We start from the raw sequence: 25,416 nt of genomic DNA, 5'->3' as shown, positions 1-25,416 counted from the left end.
TGAATATATCTGTATTTTGGTATCCATGTATCTGTATTTTAAAAGAGATTTCCTCTTGCGATCCGGCCTGTTATTACAAGTGTGTAATCGGCAGTCCTAGGCAAATGCTGCAGATGGTTGCATATCTTAAATACTTCACCTCCCCCCACGCATGCTTCTTGTTTCTATTCAGTTTGGTGGCCAACTGCTCTCGGCTCAATCTGAGCAATTGTTTATGTTAAGACACTCTAGAAAAGAAATTAATAGCTTGTATAATCTATATATACTTGCTACCTTAACTGTTGAGCAGGCATCCTCACTTTGTGATGGACAGCATAAGCAGTTTAAGTAAAAAAGGTATTGATTAACGATCTTTTCCTGGGAAGAGGGAGGTGGGGACTGAAGCTTCTTTCAGAAAAAAGGGAATTTTGGCTCATCTTCCATTTTCTTAGAGTGCAGTTAGGCTTTACTTCAAGACATTTTTCCCTGCTTGTGATAAAGGGATCTGAACTGCATACTTGGAATGCGTGATCTTACTGTTATGTGTTTAATCACCAGCGATTAAAGGCAGAGAAGCATCTACCTCCTGGATCTGTTTGGCTTTTGTAGGAGATGGCCTTTTTCAGGCAAAAATAGAACCAGAAATCAGTTGCATCTGCATTTTATTTCTAAGCTTGAACAAAGGGTTTGTATCCCTCTTCCATTGGGTGTGAAGCATCCAGCGGAACAGCTGAATTTTGACCATGATTTTAAATGTAGAAACCTAAGTCACAGCTCAGGTTCTTTATTAGCTGTAATGTTTTGTACAGAACTGGGTTTTTTCCAAAGTAACTTGTCCTGTAGGATGTGGTGCATGCAACAACCCATCAACTTTTCCTGCTTACGATAAGGACTGTAATAGGGTATCTCTAATACCATCTCTTGTCTGGGTTCCTTAATCGGTCACAGGAGGTATCACAAGAGTGGCCCTAAGTATTACAATTTACCATTAAAAATCACCACTGAAATTATTTTGTCTTTTATATGTGCAAACTAATATCTTTGTAATTTTTTGTTCTCTGTTCGGTCTTAAATTGTGCTTTTTATCACCTTTAGAGACTCTGTATATGGAAACACTTTTAAAAAAATGCTGCTTTCTCTTCCTGTGGAAACCTCCGTTTGTGCATGAATGCGCGACTGGAATCTTACTCGCAAAACTGTGACAAAATTCTTTACACACTTAGCAGTTTGACAAACAATTTTGTATCTATGTTAACCAGCTCTACTGCAATATCATTTTATTTTGTTTTAATATGGCATTTGCCCCTTCACTTTATATGCAGTAGTTTAAAGGATTTATTTTTATTTGCACTTAGAAATGCAGAACAGTTTGTCTTACTTGCCTCTCTTCCTAGCGTGCGAGTGGAAGAGGCATCAACCCCAGAGGCAGCCTGCAAGGAATTCAAAGGGGCAAGTGTGTGGGGAGGACAGGACTTACTCTTATTTTAAACACCCTTTTTTTGCTTCATGGTATTTTGGAGGTCTGTATTTTTGAGTGGCTCCTGCTTGGCATTATCTTAGAAATATATGAAATAAAAATAATATACTTTCTAGGGAGCCTCTTGGTTTCCCATATATGTCCCTCATTTTTTACTTTATCTGAAAAGGAAATTTTTGTAGTCACTGTTTAAAAAAATAATTTCTTACTTTACAGTTAAATAACAACTTTTCTTCCTTAGAGCTGACTTAAGAGTAAAGACAAAAATTCTGTACAGGCTGCCTCAGTGTTAAACCAAAGGTGTTGGAATCAAGCAGTGAAGGTGCTGTTTGTGAACTGCATTTTAAGACAAACTTCAATGTTAATTTCATAAGGTTCCAAAGAGCTTCAGCACTTCTTGAAAATTCGGAGGTGTTAATAATAAAAGTAAGATTCCTCCTGTGCTCTGTTAGTGCAATTTATTACATCTTGCAATATTGCAATGGTCTGTAAGTCGGGTTTTAGTTGCAGTGTGTCTTTAGAACTGCTTTTCACAGTCTACAGTAGAAGTTGTAGGCAGAGTTAACATCTTTTTTTAGATATTCCTCTACCTACAAACTTTGTCTTACATTGCCTGATTATTGTAGCTCTATAGCAACACTATCATTACAGCACAATAGTTACCAGAATGGAAAATGTGCAGCAGAACTTTTAAAAACCCAAATTAAGCAATGACTCCAAATTCCTCAGCTTCCATGACATCAGTAAGTCCAATAAAAGATGTAGTATCTACCTACGTACGTTGCCTTCTTTACATCCATAGATCAGTCCAGCTATGATGTTATAAATCTTGCATGTTCCTAAGTAAAATTTAAAATGGAAATATGTTATAGTGCATTTCACTGATTGGTATTTGAAGATAGTTTTTTCCTTCTCCTAAGGGATGGAGAAGACAGAGCCATCCACACTGTCTAGAAGGCTGTATCGCAGGTCCGTGTCTTTCAGGATCAGCTCCAATAGCTGGGAGATGCAGAAATCTTTGTTTTATTCTGCTGTGTTGTTGTGGCTTGTAAGCAGGCCTCATATCTGCTTCATAAATAAGTACAGAGTGTTAGTATTCTTCACAAACCTGTTTACTTTTTCATAAAGCTAATTGTTGTCCTACCCTCAAACAATTTATTGCAGAAGAATAAAGAATTAAACAAAACTTAAACAGACATTTGAGATCAAACGCAAGTGTGCTTTGGCATGTTCTCCATCACCTTCCTCAGGCTCCGTGCACAAAAGTTTTCCTGTAAGGCTAGCTTAGCTGTTTGCTTAACTGTAAATGGAGGAAAAATACCAATATTTATAAAATCCTCCTGCAGAATCATTGCACGAAGCAATGGCAATGCTGCAGAAGCATTTGATGTAGCAGCCAGAGTGAGACAATGCTTGCAGAGCACTATGTAATTGCGTTGCTGCGGGCTAAAGAATAGCATTTATGAAAAACACCGAGGCACGCCACATTGCTGCACAATGCTGGAATTCATTTAAACACTATTATAACAATTCACCACTCTGAAAAGTACGGACAACAAGCCAAGGTATAAAACTGTGTATTGTGGTGGAATGACCGGTGTTTATCAACCACTGTGTGTTGGTAAATTAGATCAGAAGCTGTTGGATGCAAAGATGAGCCAAAAGTAGTTTTATGGTCCAACATCCATGAAATTTCCTTAAATACCCAAATCCTATTTGTGGTGAATCTCAAGCGGCTGGAAAGTACTGAGGTGTTAGTCCTGATCATCCTTCAGGTCCTGAAACTCAATGCATAGAGCCTGGTTTTGCACCTATACGTTTTGGCCACGGTTCTGCTGCTATGGAGGAGTTACAGGGATGAAGTCTGGCAGAAGGAGCTAGAACTTGGTAGGGTAAATGTAAGTAAAGAAAAATGCCCGCCCCATAACAGCAGTAGTTAGGATAAATGCTCCCTGAGGAAAGGCTGAGTCAATCTCTACTGATTCACAGTAAAAACAGAAACATGGATGGAAAAGGACAAATAGTAGAGTATTAAAGGGGCAAACCCCCTGCATTTCTCCAATACTTGTGTTCTTCCCCAGTATTACATCTTGGTTCCAGTTGCTGGGAAGCTTTCATCTCTGCTTTCGCCTTCCACTGAGTGGAAGGAATTTATGCCTTCCCTTCCTTCTCTGTTTTCTCCAGCTTGTGAAAAGAGAAATTATGATTTTCTATAGGCATTCTGTGAAATGCCTATTTCAAGCAGATGCATGAACGAACACACTTAATTTCAAGTAATTTGGAGGTTGACATCGCTCAGCAAAATGAAGGCTTCTTTTTGGTACCCCTTCATTTGTAGGGCTGCCACCTGCCTGAGCATGCTGTGGGATGGCAACAGTAGAACAATGATCCTTGTTGTTACGACCCCTTCCGCTGAATATAAAAATTGAGGTCGTGCTCTGTTTCAGTTTTACGATTCCTTCATCTCCACCTGAATTTTTTAATAATAGAAAGGTCAAGTGGTTTTCTTTAGGTTTTAAAAAATAAATACAACTGTTATTGTCTTTGTGATCACAGGGTTATCCTTAAAAGCCCAGGCGCTGCTATCCACACAGTTATTCTTAACCCTATTCTACTACTTAAACTGTCAGCAATTTATTGTTTTTGCAATATAAAGCATCACGGGTCCCAAAGATTGCACTAGCTGCTGTGCACACACAGAACAGGATAGGTTCCTACCTGCACCTAAGGTTAGCAACAAGGGCAAAACCTGCACGCAAAATAGCATCAATAATCCCAGATCTCTCCTTGCCCAGCATCATCAGAAGGAAATGTTGTAGATATTGGAGACGCTGTAGCAGATCTTGCAACTGATGTGGTGTTTTAAAAGCGAGTTAAGAGGTGACTTGCGAAGCAGCTTTGCAGTGATTCTCAAGGCCCCCTCCACCAGTAAGCCCTGCCAGCCTGGAGGAGATCCAAGGACATTGAAGGTGCCAAGCCAAGGATTAAAGCGTACCAAGCCCCTCAGCAGTGAGGCGGGTTTGGTTTGCTTGGTGCTAAGCCCTTGGCATGGCGGCAGGAGATGGCATGGAATGGAAGCAGCTCGGGGCAGTGCTGGTCGGTGTAAAGCAGTGCCTGGGGGTTGTACAACCACCCCATTTTCATCTGCTGTGCTTTTATACTTGCATTGCATCAAAATGTGTCACTGTATGGAATGAAAGGCAGCGGTAAATTGGATTGTGCCTTAATGTCAGCTGAAGCGCTGTCTTTACAAAGATGTAAACCAAAAAGCTTCAGGCTTCTTGCAGACAGAAGAAACTTGTAATACATAAAGTAGTTGTACAAAGATTCAGCAGTCCCTGAAGAGCATCTTCCCCTTCCAACAATAAGTGGGAGAAGCCCCTCACGTAAACGCCTCTCCGCAGTTGATCGTACCTCTTCCCAGCCAGTGCCACCGACTGGGAAACCTCCTCCTGCGCTTCAGCGTCTCCTCGCTCCCGGTGCCGCACCACAAGCCCGCAACTGGAAGGAGAGGTCTGTGAGACTGCCTGGGGGACAGACACCATCACGCTCACCCGCCCTCCCCACGGCTCCCCGTGCCCCAGCACGGCGCTCGCAGAGCGGAGCCCACCTCGCCGAAGGCTGCTCGCTGCGGGCGGCCGCGCCTCAGAGGAGCGGTTCGCCTGACAGCCCCCCGCCAGCGGCCGGGCCTGCTCCCGCCTCTCCCGCTTGGCTCCTTCTCCCTTTCTGCCACGGCTGATCTCGCCCGCCTCCCCGCCCCAGGTGCCGCTCCGGGCCCCGGCCCTCAGCGCCTCGCCACCCGCCGGCCTCAGCAGCGACGCCGCCTGGGCGCTCCCCGCCGCCTCTGCCGGCCCCGCACGCCCTCTCGGGCTCCAGCGGCGGAGCACAGGCGACGGGGCGGCCCGGGGCTAGGTCAGAAATAACACTTTTTTTTTTTTTCCCCCTCTGGGTTTTTATTTCGCCCTTTTCCTGTCGAGGCGGCGGGGGGGCTGGGCTGGGGGAGGGTTTCCCGACGCTGAGGCGGCGGCGGCGGCGGCGGGCGGGGGAGGGGCGGCCGCTCCCGCCGCTGCCCCAGACAGTGGGCGGGGCTGCGGCGGCGGCAGGGGGCGGGGGCGGCGCGCGCCGCCGGCGGGTTCGTGCCCGCGCGCCGCCGTCTCCGTCTCCGTGGCTGTCTCTGCCGCCGCCGCCGCCGTCTCCGCAGTGAGGTCACGGGTGGGCGGTGCGTGCGCGGCGCCTGTTCCGTTCCCCGGGCTGTCGGAGCCGCCGCGGCGCCGGGTGAGGAACCGGGGAGTTACCGGGGAGCTGGGGCTGGGGGACGGACGGACGGACGGACGGGGCTTGTGGGGGAGGGGCGGGAGCGGCCCCGCGGTGGGGGAGGGGCAGGAGCGCCTGAGGGGGATGGGGCTGGGGGGGAGGGGCGCGCCGCCCCGGGGGGAGGGAACGGCGGCGGCGGCGGGCTGGGGGAAGGGGGGTGCGGGCGGGCATAGCGCGGAGGCGGTGGGCAGAGGGGGACGCGGAGGGACCGAGGCGGCGGAGCGGCGCGGGGACGGCGGCGTGGGGCGGGCTGCGCCCCCGGGGAGCCGGGCAGGGCGGAGGGGCGAGACCGGCGGCGGGCACGGGAGGGGGAGGGGGTGAGGCGAGCCCTGCCCGGAGCGGTGCCGGCGGGGCTGAGGTGAGTCACGGCGCGGGGAGGAGGGTGCGAGCGGCGGGATGCGGCGTCCCGGGCCCTTCCGGGAAGGGGCTGCGGGGCGAGCGGCCGGTTGCCGGGCAGAGGGGATGGAGAGCGGCCCTCCTCTTTCCGCCGACCCCGTCCTTCCCGGGTGTGCGCGCCGTGAGAGAGCCGCTCCGGTGCCGCTCCCCGCGCCCAGCCCGCCCGCGGCTCGCCGGGCGGTGAATGCAGCGCTTCGGGAGTTGTCTGCTGCCGCCAGCTTCACCCATCTGCCGGGGGTTGTTCGGGGCTTGGGGCTCTGAAGGAAAGCTCCCTGCACACCCATGTTTCGTCATTAACTGGGAAACGCGTCCCTCCTTTGACATGGCAAACTCACGTTTTGGGATCGCTTATGACCGACCTCTTTCTCTTTTCACAGGTTATCTGGAAAGACTGACAGAACTCTGTTAGCACAAGACATGAAATTAGCCGATGGCCTGGATCTTACCTCTATTACTAATATCTTGGGGTGGGAAAATTCTGACGCATACCAGTGACATCTGTGCTAAAGGTGACTCTCTAGGGACGATCAGTTTTTGCCGGCGATCTGGATCAGCCTTCATTTGGGGATTTATTTGTGAACTACCATAGTAACTCGTGTGGTGGTGGTGAAATCATAAAGTTGGCAGCACAATAAAGCAAGCCCTTAAGATTGTGTTTGATCTCCTAGAACTGAAAGTGCTGAATAAAATTTTCACACAACTTAAACTACGTTTTTGGATCAGTTAAGATCAACATTCTTCAAACTGAGACCATTTTTCTATTTTAATATTTAAATAGAGACTTATTTGAAAAGACAGCATATTTTTTAAAGAAAAAAAATCAAGGATGGACACTCTTGCATCAACTCAATCGGTTTTTACTAAATCGCTGTACGAGATTGCTGTGTAAAATAGCGGGTAGGGTATGAAGAAAAGCCTTTTGTATACGTATTGCAGTGGGGTTTTTATATGAGAAAATTGAACAAATAACTATAAAACTAAAAAATAATATTGTTTAACCTCTCCATTATTAATTTTATGATATTGCATGCAAAATGGATTACAGTTTTTACTGTTGGAGGCAGCAGAAGTAACATTTTACTGAAGGGAGTGCAAAACGTGGTGTGCCTGAGATAATCAAGATCACTTGAATTTTTTTTTTTTTATATGAACAAGCAGGAAAATGCACATTCAGTACTTACTTAATTAAAGTTCTGGTGTTTAGCGATGGAAAACCCACAAATACACTTCCCTTTAGGTCTAGTTTCAGACCAAAAAAGGAGTGGGATCCAAGAGGATGGGAGTCCTCCATTAAAAAAAGCAATGACAGAAATGCACGTAAATAGCAAAGTACGAGTTGTAATAAATAAATTGCCAACAATAAAGAAGGAGAACTTGGATGAATATGACGAAACGGCTGTGGAGGCTGATGGGGAAACCGCCAAGCCAAACAGTACTTCACTATCTGAGCCTTTGAATTTAAATCCGGGTTTGAAACACACGTTGGCACAGTTCCACTTGAGCAGCCAGAGTTCGCTGGGTGGACCAGCAGCTTTTTCAGCTCGTTATTCCCAGGAAAGTATGTCACCCACCGTCTTCTTGCCTCTTCCATCGCCGCAAATACTTTCTGGTCCACTTCTCATTCCTCCAGACAGCTCCACAGAACTCACCCAGACTCTGCTGGAGGGGGAATCTATCTCTTGTTTTAAAGTTGGAGGAGAAAAAAGACTTTGCCTTCCTCAAGTGTTGAATTCAGTTCTCCGAGACTTTTCCTTGCAACAGATCAATACGGTGTGTGATGAACTGTATATATACTGCTCAAGGTGCACTTCCGACCAGCTTCATATTCTAAAGGTTTTGGGAATTCTTCCATTTAACGCTCCGTCCTGTGGGCTAATTACACTGACTGATGCTCAGAGACTATGCAATGCTTTACTACGTCCTCGCACTTTTCCACAAAATGGTAGTTTTCTCCCTGGTAAGAACACCTTGGCCCAATTGAAAGAGACTGGCAGTGCCTTTGAAGTAGAGCATGAATGCCTGGGCAAGTGCCAGGGGTTGTTTGCACCTCAGTTCTACCTTGCACCAGATGACCCGTGTATCCAGTGTTTAGAGTGCTATGGGATGTTCTCACCCCAGACATTTGTGATGCATTCACACAGATCCCCAGACAAGAGGACCTGCCACTGGGGATTTGAATCGGCCAAGTGGCACTGCTACCTGCATATTAACCAAAAATACTTAGGAACGTCGGAGGAGCGGGAACTGAAGCATCTCTTGGAGGAAATGAAGGAGAAATTTAGCGAGAAAAATCAGAAAAGAACTCGGTCCAAAGTAAGTTCACATACTCTTGTAAAACTCCCAAGTCTCTTTCTGCTCACACGTAGATACTTGTTTTGGAAGCACGTTGCTTGCCTTTTGTAAATGGGAATGCTTGTCAAATCAAGCCTAAGTTAAGTTTGTGAGAGAGCTTCACCATGGAAATACATTTCTCATTAAAAGGTGCAGTAATTTCTTTCCTCTTTGGGCTGTAGGTAACTTTATGCGAGCTGGTTTGGCTTTGTTGGTTCTTGTTCTGTTCTGAAGTATGCAGTTGCTGGAAAATTCAGAGCTATTGTGGAAATTTTCATTCTCCTATTTGACCTTTGAGTACATTTTATGTGGTGTGTGTTGCAGCAGCTGAGCAAAGCAGAAAGGAGCTTGAAAATCAAGTATTACAAATTAATTCTTCATTTATTATGTTTACTCCAGCAGGCACACATGTGGTATATGGCGACCTGGCTTGCTGACCAGCCATCTCATGATGGGCAGTGGTGCATTGATAAGTTGCTGTTTAGAAGCCCGAAGTCTGCTTGTTCAGCAATAGCTTTCTGTTTAAACTGGTTGTATAGAGAAATATGCCAAGAAGAGGGGGTTTTAAGCAACCCAAGTAATGAGCCGTAGGCCGGTATCTTGACAATGGTTAATAATAGCCATCGTATTTTTTCCTAAAATACTGCTGCAAGTCTGCACTGTGGTTCAAAAATACAGAGCTTATTTTTCCCTTAGAGAGCTTCTACTTTAAATAAGACAAACAACAGATAAATACTGAACATCATAGATGTTTCAGTTCATAGAATGTACGGTTTTTGGGGTATAATTTAAACTTGTCATTTTTTAATGCTTCCTACCCCACTGCTATGTTTCTTTTCAGTGTATTTGGCATTTATATGTCTGATGGCTGCTGGTGTGATTATGTATCCATTTTGCCTGTTGGATATTTTCTGGTGGATTTCAAAATAGAGGGAAGAACAGTCCAGGTGATAGAGCCCAAAAAGGTGTGCTATAAGCTGACAGCTGTCAGCATAAACTTCCAATAAGTTCGTATTGCAGAAAGGCTTACTGCAGTAACAGGTATTTTTGCAGTTGCGCCAGCCTACAGTAAGGGATTTTAGCAGAAATTTTCCATGAATGTCTGCAATATGGCGTGCTTCCACATGCTGAATTAGTTGAAGTTGCAGGTAAGTTCATGGCAAGGAGACTTGGCAGTCTTGATCCTTGCAAAGCCACTGTAGGTAATAAACTACAGCGTGGTGAAAATAGTCTTCCATATTTATACCTATAGTGCTACTTCCCTTTTCACAGTAGCAGATTTCAGACCGCAAGATCTTTCAGTTTCATGCGTACAGATGAGGAAACCAGCTGAAATTAGCACTAACAGTAATTTGGACTGGATTGGTGCAAATGACATACAAAAACTTTCTGGAGTCTTCTGTTGCAGACCTGTATAGTTCTTTCTTACAAAGCATATGAAGTCAGAATGAGAGAGAAACTGTGAAAACTTGAACAAAGATAAAATGGTGGGTGAGGGTTCTTTTTCTGTTGGGTTTTTTTTTTTTTTGTGTCTCATGGATATTCTTCTAGAAAGGAGAAAACATTAGAAGAGTTTAATAGCCGAGTGTTGGAGCACAGTCTCCGTTTCCTTCTCCTGGGAAACCTTGGGCTGCTTCAGTTGTCTTTTCTTTCTCTCCTTTCTGTGGTGTGAGACAGGTATTAGGTACAACATGTAGACATTCCCTTTTCTTATACTCCCAGGGAAATTTATTTGCAGGATGTTCCGTTTGCTGTTCTGTCACCTTCTTACCACCTTTGCTGAGTCAGTCCTCAGAAGTGCCGATGCATCTTTGAGGTGATCTTGGAGGGCCCAGGAAGAACAGTTGCCCTTGGCTAGGTGTTTATCCATCCAGTAATAATAAATTTTTAATTAAATCCCATAGCCTTTGGAGCATCCTAGATCCTGTGCCTTGCCTTTCTCCTTAGTGTTTCACCTCACAGTGCAAATAAGCTTTTGCTTTTAATATTTTAAGAGCAGACAATGTACTCACAAGGTTAGTTCCTTTCTGTTCTTTGTGCTAATAAGAAAGCTGCAAGCTGTATATTTGATTGTCACTGAGTTTCTCATTTTCCGTTGAGTTCTAGACTCTGCAATGTAACATCCACCTGCTCTTCATGGGAACAGCTGTCACTGAGTCTCTGCTGATCTCTGTGCTGTCAGACCCTCATTCCCTTTGACTTTGCGACGCTTTCTGATAATTGCTCTGCACTAAAACCTTGTCTTGCTTCTCAGACTATGTCCTTGAGTTGGTCACCATGCATGGGGAAAAGCTCGCAGTGTGGAGAGTTAACATTTCTTCTGAGTATTTTTGTAAATCCCATCTCTGCTAAGACTACTGGCTTAATGATTAGGCTGAAACCACTACTTATCTATATTTGTTTTTATTAACACCTTTGTACAACTAGCTTTAGAAGAAAAAGAAGTCATATTTTTCTTGTAGCCTTTTCAAACAGCTTAGGCAGAAGTCATTCAATTTTAAATTTACTTGGATATATTGCATTTATAGAATTATTTAAGAGCATCTGAAGTAAACTGATTGGTAATGAAATACACATGTAGAGATTGAAGTAGATGCCTTATCTCTATTTTATTAACCTAGATGATGAGGAAGTAATCATGTTAGAAAAAGACTTCATGTTTATTTATGATTACCTTTCATTTTCTTTCCTAAGTAAAAATTTGATTGCAAGTTACGTAATTCATTTGTAAAATGCACGCTAATGGGTAGACAGTACAGTTGGTTTCCATTTGAATGTAAAAATCTGACCTAATAACTCAAAAATACAGATTACTTCATACATAATTTCATTTGTAAACATGTTAAAATGTGAGTCCTAAAATGTGGAGAAGATATGAATCAGAAGTTAAAATTGGATTACTGTGTACTAGCTGTAATGTAAGTAGAAGAATACATGTACATTATTTAAATTATTGGAATGATCTGAATAGTAGAAAAAACTTGACAAGTGTCAGGATGAGGCCATTTTTCTAGAGATTATTTGCTATATTTCAAATCTTTATTATTTAAAGGCTTGATTATGAATTTACTCTTCTGGAGCTTCCTTGTACCCTCCCTCCTTTCTATCTGCGTTGGAACTGATTTGAAGAACTGCAGGGGTGGAGTTAAATTTCAGTTTCATTGCTAGAGCTGAATTTAGTGGGCTGGAAGTTTTGACCAGAATATTGTAGATGGGATTTGGTCTCTCTCATGATCAAGTGGCATTTGATTCTGCAGACTTTGGTACAAGCCACACCTGGGTAATTGGGTACTCTCTGTGACACTTTATTTCAGGGTGTGTAAATGTAAACTTTTCTGATGTCTTGTACACAAGAAATTGTGAAGATACTAGAATGCTAGGTGAAGCTTTCAGTATAGTACGATTTTTTTTTAGCTTTATAGGCTTTTTTTTTTTTTAATTAATTGAGCAACTTCCCAAAGGTACTGGGTCTGGCTGGAATGGTGTTAACTTTCTTCATAGCAGCCTGTGTGGTGCTGTGCTTTGGATTTGTGGCTAAAACAGTGTTGGCAGCACACCAGTGCTCTGGCTGCCGCTGAACAGTGCTTCCTTCCACAGTGTCAGTGCCTTCTCTGTTTCATGCTTGGCCCCTGCAGCGAGGAGGCTGGGGGTGGGCAAGAGGTGGGCAGGGGACGCAACCAGGACAGCTGGCCTAAATTGTCAAGGAGATGTTCCATACCATGTAATGTCATGGTCAGGAAAAAAAAAATGCAGTAGAAGAACAAGAAAGGGAGTTTTGGCATCCAGGGTGGATGATGTTCAGAGACTGGCTGGGCATCAGTCTACCTAGGGAGGTGGTGAGCGATATCCTTTCCTTCACTTGGTGATTGGGTTTTTTTTTTTCTTTCCTTCAGCTATTAAACTGTCTTTATCTGGACCTGTGAGCTTTCTTGCTTTTGTGCCTACCCTGCAGGGGGTGGTGAGGGAGCAGCTGCGTGGGTGCTTGGTTGCTGGCTGGGGTCAACTAACCACGCCCTACCTAAAAACCTGCTTCCCAAGGCTATTTTAATACAATGAAATTAAGAATCAATTTCTTAGCTACGAGTCTTGTTTAAATATATGATGAGACGCCTTTCACTTGAAATTAATAGTACCTTTGCAGTGGAGCACCAAGTATCACCAGTAACTTTGACTAAAGAGTAATTCCAAAAATGTTTCTTGAGACAAACAGAACAAGAATTGCTAACCAAATACAAAATGCACAGAAGTTTTTTAAGATGATCTATTCTGATGCTCCTGAATTAATTTTGCTTCTTACTGAGAAGGAAATGGAGTTGTCATGTTACTGCAGCAGCTTTGCCCACTTTTGCAATAAAAATTCGTGACAACTAAAGAAAAGTTCTGTCTCTGGAACACCAGTAATTGTTCCATTTTATTCACAGGTTTTATTTTGTAATAAAGTTTCTGGCAAGTGCTTACTATCGCGTGGATAGTTTATTGCAAAAGGCTCCTACAACCTTTTGGGAATCCTAGTTTCTGCTTTCTGTTTCTCCCAAACGTTTTTAGCATGCCTCTGACAGAGTTCTGGAAACTCACAGAGCTTTTATAATAGGTTTGTAAAGAGATTTTATTTTAATTTTCTTCCTACTTTGCCTGTAATGGGAAATTGGACATCAAAGACACTTCTGTGGCTTGCATCACCCTGCGTCTCTGCCAAAGACACTCCATTTTCCAGTACCCCAGTTTTTCTGGTGTGCATGTATTAACGATGTAAATGCCACTCCACTGAGGAGTGTTTATGAAAATGTAAATAACATGTACCCATCTTCCAATTACCAATTTATTTTCTTTTCTTTAGGCAGATTCACAGCAGAGCCTGGAATTATCGCAGTGGTATCCGGTTATAAAGCAAGAAGCAGAAACTGATCCGCAACCATCCTCCTTTTTCCATCCCAGGTAACTGAATTTCCTGTGTAGAGGTATAAGCACTGTATGTACAAGTATTTAAATATTTTGGCTATTCTAAGATAATTCAAACTGAAAAAACTGTACTTGCAACCTGAACTGTTAGAAAAACTCTAAGGGATCACACAGGAATAATTGAACAATAACTTTTTATGCATTTATTAGTGTAAATATTAATGAACTGCTTATGAGTGGGTTTTGGTACAGGACTCAAGCTGCGATCTGTGAGTGTTCTTCAGTAGGCAATACAATTGAAATGTAAGTACAATTTCCCTTTTCAGAGTAGAAATGACAGAAGGTAATTTTTAATGTTTCATGTTTTATTACAATGCATACATGTGGAAAGCTGCATAGGGCCTGTTTACCATGAGTGCAACTTAATTTCCTTTTAAAAAAGACTTATAAAAGGTGTTTGAAGGCTTTCTTCCACACTGCAGCAATGGCTACGGCGAATTGTATTAGTTTCCTGTTGATTAGTTTCCTGGTTTTAGAAACTGAGTGCATTTCCTTAACATAGTACAAAGTTTGTCATCTGCATCAACGAGGGAAACAGTTTTTCTTGACGGACCTCTTACCCTCATCCCCATGTGGTTATGCATTTACTGTATATGGGTGAGATCAGACTCTTTTGATTAGTGGCTTGCATCAAAGCAACACACATGCATCGAACTAGTTCCCATGCAAACACATGAATGGTGGAACTTCTGTTATGGCCCCTCAGTTTGTTGTTTTTATCGCTGCCCTCCTTCAGAACTAGGAGAAAGGGAAATGTTGAAGGCAGCAGTGTTAACTCCAGCATTGTAACACTGATTATTCTGGCACTGACCTTAACACATCTGGCACTCTTTTCCCTCTGTTCTAGACAAAAGCTGAGTGGCTAGGTTAGAGCGGTACAGAAGGATGCTCCCAGGAGTCCAGGAGCTGTGAAAATCCAGACAGATTGTTCAATATATGTGGGAAGGAAGGTCCAGCATTGGTCTCAGACATGCCCCAATGCCGTCAGTACACAGCTTTGCTATTTAAAGAGTGATATGCTCCTTTCGACTTCACCAATCACTTCTCTCATCCTCCGTTGCTAATATAAGGATTATGAAAATGCTAGAGTCTGGATTCAGTGGCATTCTAATTTCACTCTTTGTTTTTAGATGAAGACTTCATGTGATTTTCTATTTTTTTTTTTTTTAATCAGCCATTTTTGAGAAATCCTCTTGGTTGATAGTCTCAAAACCTTATCTAGATAATCTGCTCAGCAAAGATTAAGTGGGTCATTAGGATTTCCTTTTGCATAGGAAAAATTTAAAAAGGACGTGCTTATTCTTCATTGAAATTTTACAGTTTGAAATCATGTTGAATTTAACTTACTGCTGTCTACCAGTCATCATTTATTATGCTTTACTTTTCATTCTTAATTTTACTGTTCTGCTATTTCAGTTACTACCTTTATATGTGTGATAAAGTGGTTGCCCCAAACGTCTCTCTTACATCACAATATAAGGATGTTGCAAAAACAACAGTCAAAGCTTCAGAAGTAATTAAATCCTCACCTGGACAGTCAGAGAAGAAACTCAGTAGCGGAAAGCACAAAAAAGCTGCCTCCTATCCAGAGCTTTCTCTTGAAGAACAGGAAAAAATTGACTTGAAAACTGGCATGGAGCAGCATAAACATTTAGGTGAGTAGTGAAAATTATGTTGAAGTCTTTTCACTGTTTATACCATCTAATTTTTGAAAGCTCAATGCCAACCTAGTATTTTGTGATGTCACTTCAATTTTCAAAAAATTATTTTGACATTTTTATAATCTTCTATATTCTTTGCATTTTTTTCATTCTGAAAGTTTAATTTTCTGTGATTATTATGCTGTGTTCTTCTTTTCTCTATAGATTCACCTGTACCAACTCGTTCTGCAAGAGGTGGGAAATCTGAACGTGTTTCTTCCAAACTCACTAGAGACTCTAGCCGTGTTGAAGTAGGTAACGATGTGCGAACCTTGTCCCCCACTCTCATGAAGGACATCAGTTGTGAAGATGACAAGGGAAGGATCATGGAAGAAGTAATGAAAACCTATATCAAACAGCAAGAAAAACTAAACACCATTTTGCGGAGGAAACAGCAGCTTCAAATGGTACAGTGCCAGTCTGAGTGCTTTTCACTTTTGTCACCGGAAAACTGACGTTAACTTCTTGGTTCTAGAATCAATGTCACGGATTACATTCATTTAGAAACACCAAAACACACAGATAAGTTTCCCCCAGCTTGAATCCAGACACCAAATCCTTAATATCCCTTATGCTCATTAGGTTTGAATCCACTAATAATTGGTGTCTTTTTGGTTTGCAGCTACTGTGTTCAAGCAGCTCCTTTGTCTATTTTATCCAAATGAAAACTACTTTCACTTCAAAATGTTTTCCAAACATTTAAGTTATTTTGGCAAATATAGTTTAAATCCTCTAAAACTTCTCAGTTTTCAGGATTTTAAAGATGTGGACATCAGTATTCTAGAAATGGTCTTATCACTGCCCTGTATTAAAAAAAAACAAACCACCTTCCTATTTCTATTTGATAAGCTCTTGGTTTTAGGGGGATTTTATTAGTCTCTTAGTAATGGATGACATTAGAAGCTAGTGTTCACTTGTGATTTTGCCTCATTTCTGTTTTCTGCATTAAGGTAAATACTGTCTTTGCTTCTTACATTCATAGACCAGACCTAATTTTTTATTTCATTTTATTTAACATTAAGCTCAGAATCTATGAGCTCAGATAGGGCCCTAGAGCTGCTACTTTTAAGTTGTTCTGCTGTTGGAGGTAAAGCTTGTAGATAAGTTAAAAAAAATTAAGACTTTAAAAAATATCCAAATGCTAGTAGAAAAATCAAACAAATTTACTCTGTTTTCTGATAATACACTTCTTTCATCTTCAAAGCATATTTTAGTAAATCAGTGCTGCTGCTTTCTGAGGTTCACTGCTGGAAGTTGTGAATCTTGTTTCTGGAAGCTCTGTGTGCCTGAAAGTATAAATCATTTCTTTATATTGAAATGCTTGCTACAGAATTCCAGGCTACCACCGTTAAGTAGACGAGTACTACAAAATCAGGCTATTGTTGTTGGTAGATAAATGTGCTCTTTTTGGCCTCATTGTTTCCAGATACACATTTAAATTCAGTTTTTCACTTTTCTGGTCTTAGAATTAATGTGTATGTGATCATGATTTTTCTTGACAGGAAGTGGAAATGTTAAGCAACTCTAAAGCTATGAAAGAATTAACTGAAGAGCAGCAGAATTTACAAAAAGAACTTGAATGTTTGCAAACAGAGCATGCTCAAAGAATGGAAGAATTTTATTTTGAGCAGAGAGACTTGGAGAAGAAACTGGACCAAGTGATGAAGCAAAAGTGTAGCTGTGACTCCAATTTAGAAAAAGACAAAGAAGCTGAATATGCAGCACAGGTGAGAAGGGAAAATTTTTTTCAAACCGAACTGTATTTAGTGTATCAGAAAATTGAGAAGCTATTGCTCAGCCACCTTAAGGTTTCATATTCTCCATGCGTATTCCATAGACTAATACTAAAATAGGTCACGGTGACAGCAATATTTATTTCCCTGTCCCTTGATGGAAACTGAGGTAGAATGCAACTTGGAGAAACACTTCGCCTGTCAAGTGTTACAGGATTTTCTTTTCAGATATTTTCATGATGTTACTGATGAAATATTAACCTTAAAGTCTGTTCCATCGTCATTTAAAACACATCATGTTTTTCATGTATATAAACCTGCCCATGTTATAGTATTAAGCATTCTCATTTTAGTTTTAGAAATAAGCTATTAATCTTTTTCTTCCTTTTATGTTTAAAAAAAATAAATCCAAACCTCTCAGCCACCTTTTTGTCAGGTTAGTAGCCTACCTTGCTGCTTTTTCTGTTCCTTGGTGGTAGAATCTTCTGCACTGTCTGATGAGCCTCCCTCTGTGCTCTATCAAAGCATTTAGTCAAGAGTTCCCTTGGAAGTGAAAATCATATTTTTGTCTTCCATTGCTGCCTCTTGGGTTCATATGTCGAACCCTATGGAGAAACTTTATCTTTCTTTTTAACTTTTACTATTGCTTTCTTCATGTTGGAAGCTCTTCGTGTCATTTCATTGGAAAAAATCAAGTTAATGCCAAGGGAGCCTTGGAATGCCCCTTCCAAAATCAATTGCAGTTATGATTAAATGTATATTGATGTATTTTGTACCGTGTAACAGAAAACTAGTCTTCACAGTTTTTTTTTAAAGTAAACGAAATCGGAAACTTAAGCTCAGTAAAGCTTTGTGGTCATTTGATCACAGCTGTCTATATTTCCTGTTCTTAGTGTCTCAAACTAAGAAACAAGCAGTACTTGAGAGACAGGTTTTGGTATTTTTGGGGAGTAGGGCAGAGACTAGCATCATAAATCCTTCTCATGAATTTAATTTCATGACATCCCACTCCACAGATTCCTAGCCTTTGCTGCCAGAAATAATCCTCTCTGACTAAGGCCTGATTTACTAAACATCTGGTACAAGCCCTATTACTGCAAGTAACAGCATGTTCTAATTTATGAAGATAATCACATATAGCACGTTTTATAGGGCTTGTGTAGCTTACTTTCTTTAGAGGGTAAAAACCATAGATTGTTCCCCAAGGAGATTGGTCGGTTGTTTCTTTTGAAGTTAGACTTTGAAAACTAAATACGTTCCTTGCATGGAAGTTTACTCTGTCATTACCTGTGTGGTAGGGCTATTCACAGCATATAATTTGAACCTTTTTCTCCATTTATCACATCTTACAATGGATTTTGGACCCTAGGTTCCAAGCAGTTGTCAGAAGTACCCGAGTTAAACAGAGGTCCTGGCAAAAGATAACTTCCCCAAGCTATGTATACAGAGTTTAAAAAAAGCCTTACTCCAGTGTTTTCTTGAAGCATTTGCCAGGCTGCCCTTTCTCTCTGGGAACCGTGGATTGGGAGGAACCCTCTTTGTACATTAAACAAAATTAATAATTTGGGATTTGGAACTTGTTTAAATGTCTGTTCTTCTTTCCAGGCCTGTCTGAAGATACGCTAAGTGTCTTCTCCCGCTTTTTGACTTCTTTATTGAATTGTCTAGTTTAATTGTTGCTTTACCCTGTCAATCACAGTAGGGCAGTATAACCAGTACTGGAACCTTTCCTTAGAGCTGGAAATCAAAACTCGACCAGAGACGTGCTTGTGTAGTACGTGCTGTAACATGCAGGCAGTGGGCATTATCGTACTGCAACAGTTCACTTAATCATAGTAGTGGAGTCTGAAGACTTGCGTTAATTTGCAAGCAAAATATTGCTGTCTAAGAAACACTTAAATATTTCTGATTATGCTAAGAACTGTGTAAATATTTCCAAGTATACCAGTAGAGATGAAGATCCACTGAATGCAGTGTTTCTCTAAAATCAGCACAGCGGTTTCTTTGCGCACTACAATTTATAGCAGTTGGCGAACACCAGTGATCCTGTATATTCCTGCTGCTTTCATGCTTTTCTTCTTTTCATTCTTCCTCATTTTCAGTGAGATGTATGCTTAGTGATGATTTAGATTGGATAGATACCTGTTATTATAAAGGCAGATGGATTTTTTTAGATTGTGAGGTCTTTTTGAAAGAAATAACTCCTTAAATCAATGGCAGAGAAGATAACAGATTTTCAGTCTCCTTCCTGTTTTAACTGCTGGTAGTATACATATAAGCAATTTGATAATAACCTTCCTACACTTGAAAAAAATTGTCAGATGTTTCCAGATCTCACAGTAAATAAGTTTTGATGACACTCTAGCAAGATGAGAAATTTATTTAATTTCTGTGTTTAAACACAAAATAAGTCACAAAAATTTTCAGATGGACTCATGTTTGTATTTGAACACACACATAAATGCACAGGCAGTTATGTTCAAGATTTTCTGAATCTTATTTCTGGTAATTCTATTTCATTTATATTAAAGGGTATCAGAAAACAGTGTTGGTGGTTTTGATTGTTCTAGAAATGCATTCAGGCTTTGAAATAAAGAAGTAATATTTTGTCAGGTAAGAGAAATGAACGTGGGAAATGAAAAAGTGCTATTTATTCTGGGATTTGTGAAACCTCTGATGCAGACATCACAATCTTCCTAACAGATTATATGTATTATTGAAATGGTCTAGTGTGACAGTTCATATAATTACAATTTGTATGTATTTAAAATTTAGAGTTTCCCATTTTTTTATTCTAGCATGATGCTTATGCAACTTTGCATATTGATGTCATTTGCTAATTGTGTAGATGGTAACTGCATAATTCTTGATAACTGCAGAAGATGAGCTGATAAATACTGGTGAACCAAAGTATTTTTCTCTGATGCGTAGGGTGGTCATCGGTGGCATCTTGAAATGAATAGTTGACATTTACAAATAAGTTTGCTAAAATTTGCTCTGCCTCTCTGTGTCTCCTCTCCATTTTACAGCTGGCAGAATTGAGACAGAGATTGGATCATGCAGAGGCAGATAGACAAGAGCTTCAAGATGAACTGAGACAAGAACGAGAGGCAAGGGAAAAGTTAGAGATGATGATAAAGGAATTGAAGTTACAGATCTTGAAATCTTCAAAAAATGGAAAAGGAAAATAGAAGTTGGAAGAGGAAGCATGACTGCGTCCTTCAAACAGGGTGTTCTGGTTTTTAAATAATTATGAGCAGTTTCTGTGTGATAAGAAAAAGTATTCTCTACAGATTTCTATTTCCCAGACAAGTGCAGATGAAGATATACATATATATATAAATAAATAGATAGGTATACATTTTTAGATTTTCCTAACCAATGAAAATCTGCATTTATTTCTACTGGTGTTTTTCTCAAACGATGAAAAGTACGAAACTCTTCATTTAGAGTGACCAGTTTCTGTCTAATGCAGTCTCGAGGACTCTATACCTTTTAACATTGTGTGTTAGAATATATGTGGTGATCTTTATTTTGCTATCAATTGCACATCCAGTTATAAAAGTACATTAAAAAAAATCTGTATTCTTCAAGGTGAAAAATAGGTTGGATTTCCATGAGAATTATGTGTTCTCCAACTGGGGAAAGGCAAGGCAGCTTTTCACCTGTAAGGTAATACTCAAAATTGCCACGGTGATAGATGATTAATCATGAAAAGTGATTTACCAGCGTGAATTTTTCCCATCATTTCATTGTGTGAAGTCAAGCTGATCTTTTTGCTATTTTCTATTTAACAACTTGTTATCAACCTAAAGAGTTTTAGAGCCAGCATTTGCTTGCCATGCTGGAAGAAAAAAACATTAGGGTTTTTTTGTAAATTTAAAAAAGTTACAATGGAATCTTCGGAGATTAAAAATTCGCATATTTCTTTTGTTTTCTTCTATATAATAGGTATGAAAGAAACATTAATAAAGGACTTAAAGGTGGGGCTTTTCCTTCTAGAAACCGAGAAAGCTTGACTTAACTGGTTTTCAGATCCTAATGCTTTCAAGAAAAATATTATTTATTAAAAAATACATATTAGTTTCTTTAGTACCCTAAGCCTCCACACTTTGAGCTTCTTGCCAACTGGTGGATTTTTCTTTCATTACATAGAACAGGCCTTAACTGACATTGCGATAATAGCTTAAAAATTAAAATTCTGAGATATGGCACTTTGAAAATCATTTTGATAGTCTCTGTATTTGAATGGCATGGTAACGTTACCATGAATTAAGAAATACAGCATGTTTGTTAAGCTATAACATTTGAAAATGTGTAATTGTACAGAATTACTGTTTGATGTATATATAATGTTTGAATACTTCAGAAGTCTGGTTCCTAGTGGATTAAACGCATGACTACAAAGTTGGATGAAGAAATACTTTTCTGCACTTCTCTCCAAAAAGTTTGATATAGCTGACAGCTGTTAGCTGATTATGGCAATGACTAGGAATATTTTAGTAGTTCTAGTATTTCACTACATAATTTTAACCTATGCTTTAGCTTCTGGTTTTGAGGTGCTTAGGTTTATTATTCTCTTAATAATTCAGTTAATTCTGGATGAAACCGCTAGTAAAAGCCTACATTGACTTTTTTTTTCCCCTGAACTAGTAAAACTGAAAATTTCTGAGTTCTTTTTTGTTTCTCTTTTACTGGTATAACAGGACTGAATATCACAGAGAAAGATAAAATTGCACATATCTTTAAATTGAATGAGAAATGAGGTGGTAAATTAAATGTCACGGAGTCATAGGATGATTCTTTGATAGCTGTGTATAATTTTGTTTATGGACTCTTGTCATATTTACACTGATGACTAAAGCAGTTTAGATGAAAAAATATGAAAGAATTTTTTTGTCAGCGTTGATCAGAAAAGAGAACCCAGATTACATTTTTCCCTTCTTCAACTCCATCTCCAAATTTTAGCTTACAAAAAACAAAACGAAAAGGAAAAAGCCTGTCTTTGCAGCATGGTTTGGAAGGAAAAGTGCTGACTATAAATGATTCTGGTTGTGTATCCACCACTTCCTTTAGAAACTGAATTAATGTTTTATTGTAACAACCCTTAAAACCATGGCGATAGGGAGAGTAGGCAAGAATGTTGACAAAAATGTGATTATTAGGGAATGGAGCTTGGAAGTAGTCCAACTTGATTGACAGAACCTACGCTGGATTAGCTAGATGGCCGAGTAAGAAAATAACTGTCTTGGGAAACTGAAAAGTTTCACTGCGGTGTTATCAAAGGATCGAGAGATCCCGTTTCTAGTTGCTTTTCAGAATCGGTGTTCTGAACCAGACTCGTTCGACTGTCAGTGTAGGTAAGGCCGTACAGACTCATTTAATACAGCTGCAGTAACTAATTTACCACAGTATTTATAGCTTAGCCATTGAATGTATGGAATCCTCATGGGATTATTATATTAGAATACTGTATATTCCGTTTTCATTCGGGTCTTGTCTATGTTATGTGACTTCAGCTAAAATGTCCCCTTTTGCCACCGGTGGCAATCGCAGCGGCGTACTGGTACAGCCCGGGTTCCTCTGCCTCAGCCAGCACTTCGACTGTCTCTCAACCAGCTGTTAACTGGTTTATGCTGTAGACTATTAAAATACTGGTGGCCATAATTTGTACTGATATTTTCACTCTTGGAAGAACTCGAGCAGCTATATGATGTTTTAGCAATTCCAGCTGCAGATACAGCCGCCTAAACGTTTTAAAACATCTGGCTGAAAAAAAGCTAACGGAACATTTATTAAAATGACTTTAAAAGTAGCTTTGTAAATATTCCATTTAGTTAATCTAAAGTTAGAATGCATTTTAAATTATTGTAATCCTCTTAAAATTCTTAAATATTACTTTCAGGCTCTTGACATAACATAATTTTCATATGTGTAGACTTAATTTTATACTGATTTTAAGTAATAATGTATACATAAATGTGCCATAGATTTTGTGTGTTCACAGTCTTTGAAAGATAGGTTTTTTAGTAAATTGTAAATAATACTGTATAAGTTCTAGAACAAATATATGTTAACCTTTTTTCACTACCTTGTACTAGTTATATTGAATGGGTTATTTTACAGCCTACTATAGGAACTTGGAATGCACACAAGGGCCCTCGCTTAAGTGCACACTTAACGGTAGAAACTAATTCTGTCATGAGGTCCTCACTTTTAGTCGTAGCATGCTCATTTTATGTACTATTATTTGTTTTGCCTTCAGTTATTGCTTGCTGATCTTTCAGGCAGGACGTCGTTTTCCCAGATAGTTGTGACATGAAGCCTTTAGGAAAAAAAAATCCTTAAATTGTCCATAATTTTGAAAGTTGCATTATTAAACACCTAGACCAAGATCAAAGTTGCCTAGTGCACCTTTTGGAACAAAGTCAGTAGGATTCAAGGTGAATATCTAGTTTGCTCCTGTACTTTTGAAGAAGAGAACTTCCACATGCTTTGTGTACTCTGATGAACAAGAAAATATATGCGCTTAGAGAGTAAAACTCTAGTTAAATTTTGGCAGTCTGAAAGCACCCTTGTTCACAGCGTAGCCATGTATCCCTAGACGAAAGAGATTTTTATCTAAATCTCCAAACTTAACTAAGTCTGTGTTTTAGTTTTTGTAAAGCATATTGTTTAGCTTGAGTATTTAGGTAAATGTAGTTATGTTTCACATTCTTAAACTAATTTTATTCTATATTTAATATATTAATAGCTTAGGTGTAAAATCATTTGTATATAGGAAAGGCATAATGCAATTAGTGAAGTAGGAAAAATTGAACAGGAGCGTAAAGCTACTGGTGGCCTGAAAAAATAAGGCTTGGCCCATATTTTAGAACTCACGGCGTTTTATTCATATGTTCTTGTTTTATATTGGGGAGGGGATAGCTAGAATGTGTTATGAAATTTTTTGAAAACTTTCCTAGCATTAGTCCTGAAGTTGGCCTTGAAATGCTGTCATGGTCAGCTTCCTAGAATTCACTTGTTTGTAGAGTATATATTTTGATTGTCAGTAAAGATAACGACTTTGTATTTTTTCTGCACTTAATTCATGTAATTAATCCACACAACAGAGTTTTCTATGACATGGTGAAGTCAGCAAAAGACGTAATTACACCTACCTGTTAATCTGTGCTTGTGAGATTTCAGTGATTTTATTTAAGCTGTCACTAGTAAGCAGCAGAAAGCTGCAAATTTCAGTTTTCTTTTTGCTCATTACATTTGTAGTGTGAGTATTCATCAGTTTTCATTACAGAAAGCTTGTAGAATTTTCTATTGGTTGCATATTTCTATTTCAAAAAGCCATCAATTCTTTAGCTTTTGTGAAAGCAGTTACTGCTTACAAATTGCACAACAATTTTGTAGTGTGTCTCCATTACTTAGAAAATTATTTTTTTTCAGGGTTAGTGGTTCAGTTGGAAAATGCTTGAAAAATGAGTTTTAAGCACTTCATCAAGCACAGCAAACAAAGGGTATAAAATTTTGCTATTTGAAAATCACTTAAAGCTAACAATATCAATTGAATTTTTTTTCTTCAAATATAGATACCTCACTTAAAGGAAAGCACAGCTGTACTGTAACTACATCTAGGAAATAATAAAAAGTTGGTCTAAAATATTTTGTTGCCATTATGTTGCTTTCTGTGATTGACGAAATCTGTTTTTGTGTTTTCATACTCACTCTCAAAAGTATGTATTGATGTTGACATGCCAGTATAATTATCTTACGTTACAGAAAGTAGCTGCAAAATGACAGAGTCTGTGTTAGCTCAAGGCAACAGGTTGAATGATTATTCTGAAAGCGTAGTAAAAGCCTGTGAAAAACGATCAGCGCGCTCAACAATTTTTAATACTTTGCCAATGATGTACAGTCTTCTTGTTAAGAGTTGCTGTGGTTGCATTACATGACACACAAAACTGTCCTCTACCTCACGTGAGATTTAACAGATATTTTATATGGTTTTAGTAAACAAGATGCATCTATCTGGTCACTTAGTTTACAAATTTTGAATTATATTTATTGAAACATGACATACTGTGCTCTTAGCTTATACCTCAATTGTATTTTGTGCTGTTATCCATTTTCATGCCCTGTAAATACCTGTATAGATGGTGGATTTGAAAACAAATAAAGAACTGTAATGTCAGAGCACTTGCTTTTGTAATATTTTTGACTGCTGGCTTCTGAATGTGACTTTTTGGATGGTATTTAACAACGGTACTTTTCTAAGGAAGACAGAGTCCTTGCTTTGATTACGGTAAATTGAAACCTGATTACACTGAAACTTGTTTGGACAACTCTGAAGGGCATTTTTAGCAAATTCTACAAGCTCAATAGCCCTCCTGAGCTCACCATGCGCCCATTTTCTAAATGTGAAGACAGCAACACTAAGATTTCTATGTATTTTGGCATTAAATACAAACACTTGTGCATTTGATGTGTTCTCTGGTGCACAGCTTTTGTTGTTAACCTGACTACCTGAGCAATG

General features: G+C 39.9%; 1 protein-coding gene across 1 annotated transcript; it reads left to right on the top strand.

The window, feature by feature from the left end:
* The first annotated feature begins 5,572 nt into the window (after window positions 1-5,572).
* Window positions 5,573-25,069, top strand: SKIL (SKI like proto-oncogene). The gene is made up of 7 exons (XM_054835623.1): window positions 5,573-5,731; window positions 6,544-8,479; window positions 13,335-13,432; window positions 14,873-15,111; window positions 15,322-15,563; window positions 16,659-16,883; window positions 19,919-25,069. Exons 2-7 carry the CDS (start codon window positions 7,373-7,375, stop codon window positions 20,078-20,080), a joined length of 2,073 nt encoding a protein of 690 aa, XP_054691598.1. The 5' UTR covers window positions 5,573-5,731; window positions 6,544-7,372; the 3' UTR covers window positions 20,081-25,069.
* Window positions 25,070-25,416: the final 347 nt, after the last annotated feature.

This window comes from Grus americana, chromosome 9 (assembly GCF_028858705.1).
Source record: "Grus americana isolate bGruAme1 chromosome 9, bGruAme1.mat, whole genome shotgun sequence".
NCBI classification, from domain to species: Eukaryota; Metazoa; Chordata; class Aves; order Gruiformes; family Gruidae; genus Grus; species Grus americana.
Note: the sequence above shows the minus strand (reverse complement) of the source record. Positions and strands in the feature narration are given on the sequence as shown.

What these genes read in the sequence shown, in the direction of transcription:
- SKIL (XM_054835623.1), top strand. Translation starts at nt 7,373, where the DNA reads ATGGAAAACCCACAAATACACTTCCCTTTAGGTCTAGTTTCAGACCAA. An exon ending in AGAAAAGAACTCGGTCCAAA is followed by an intron (nt 8,480 to 13,334) that starts GTAAGTTCACAT and finishes TCTTTTCTTTAG; the next exon opens with GCAGATTCACAGCAGAGCCT. An exon ending in GGAAACAGCAGCTTCAAATG is followed by an intron (nt 15,564 to 16,658) that starts GTACAGTGCCAG and finishes TTTTCTTGACAG; the next exon opens with GAAGTGGAAATGTTAAGCAA.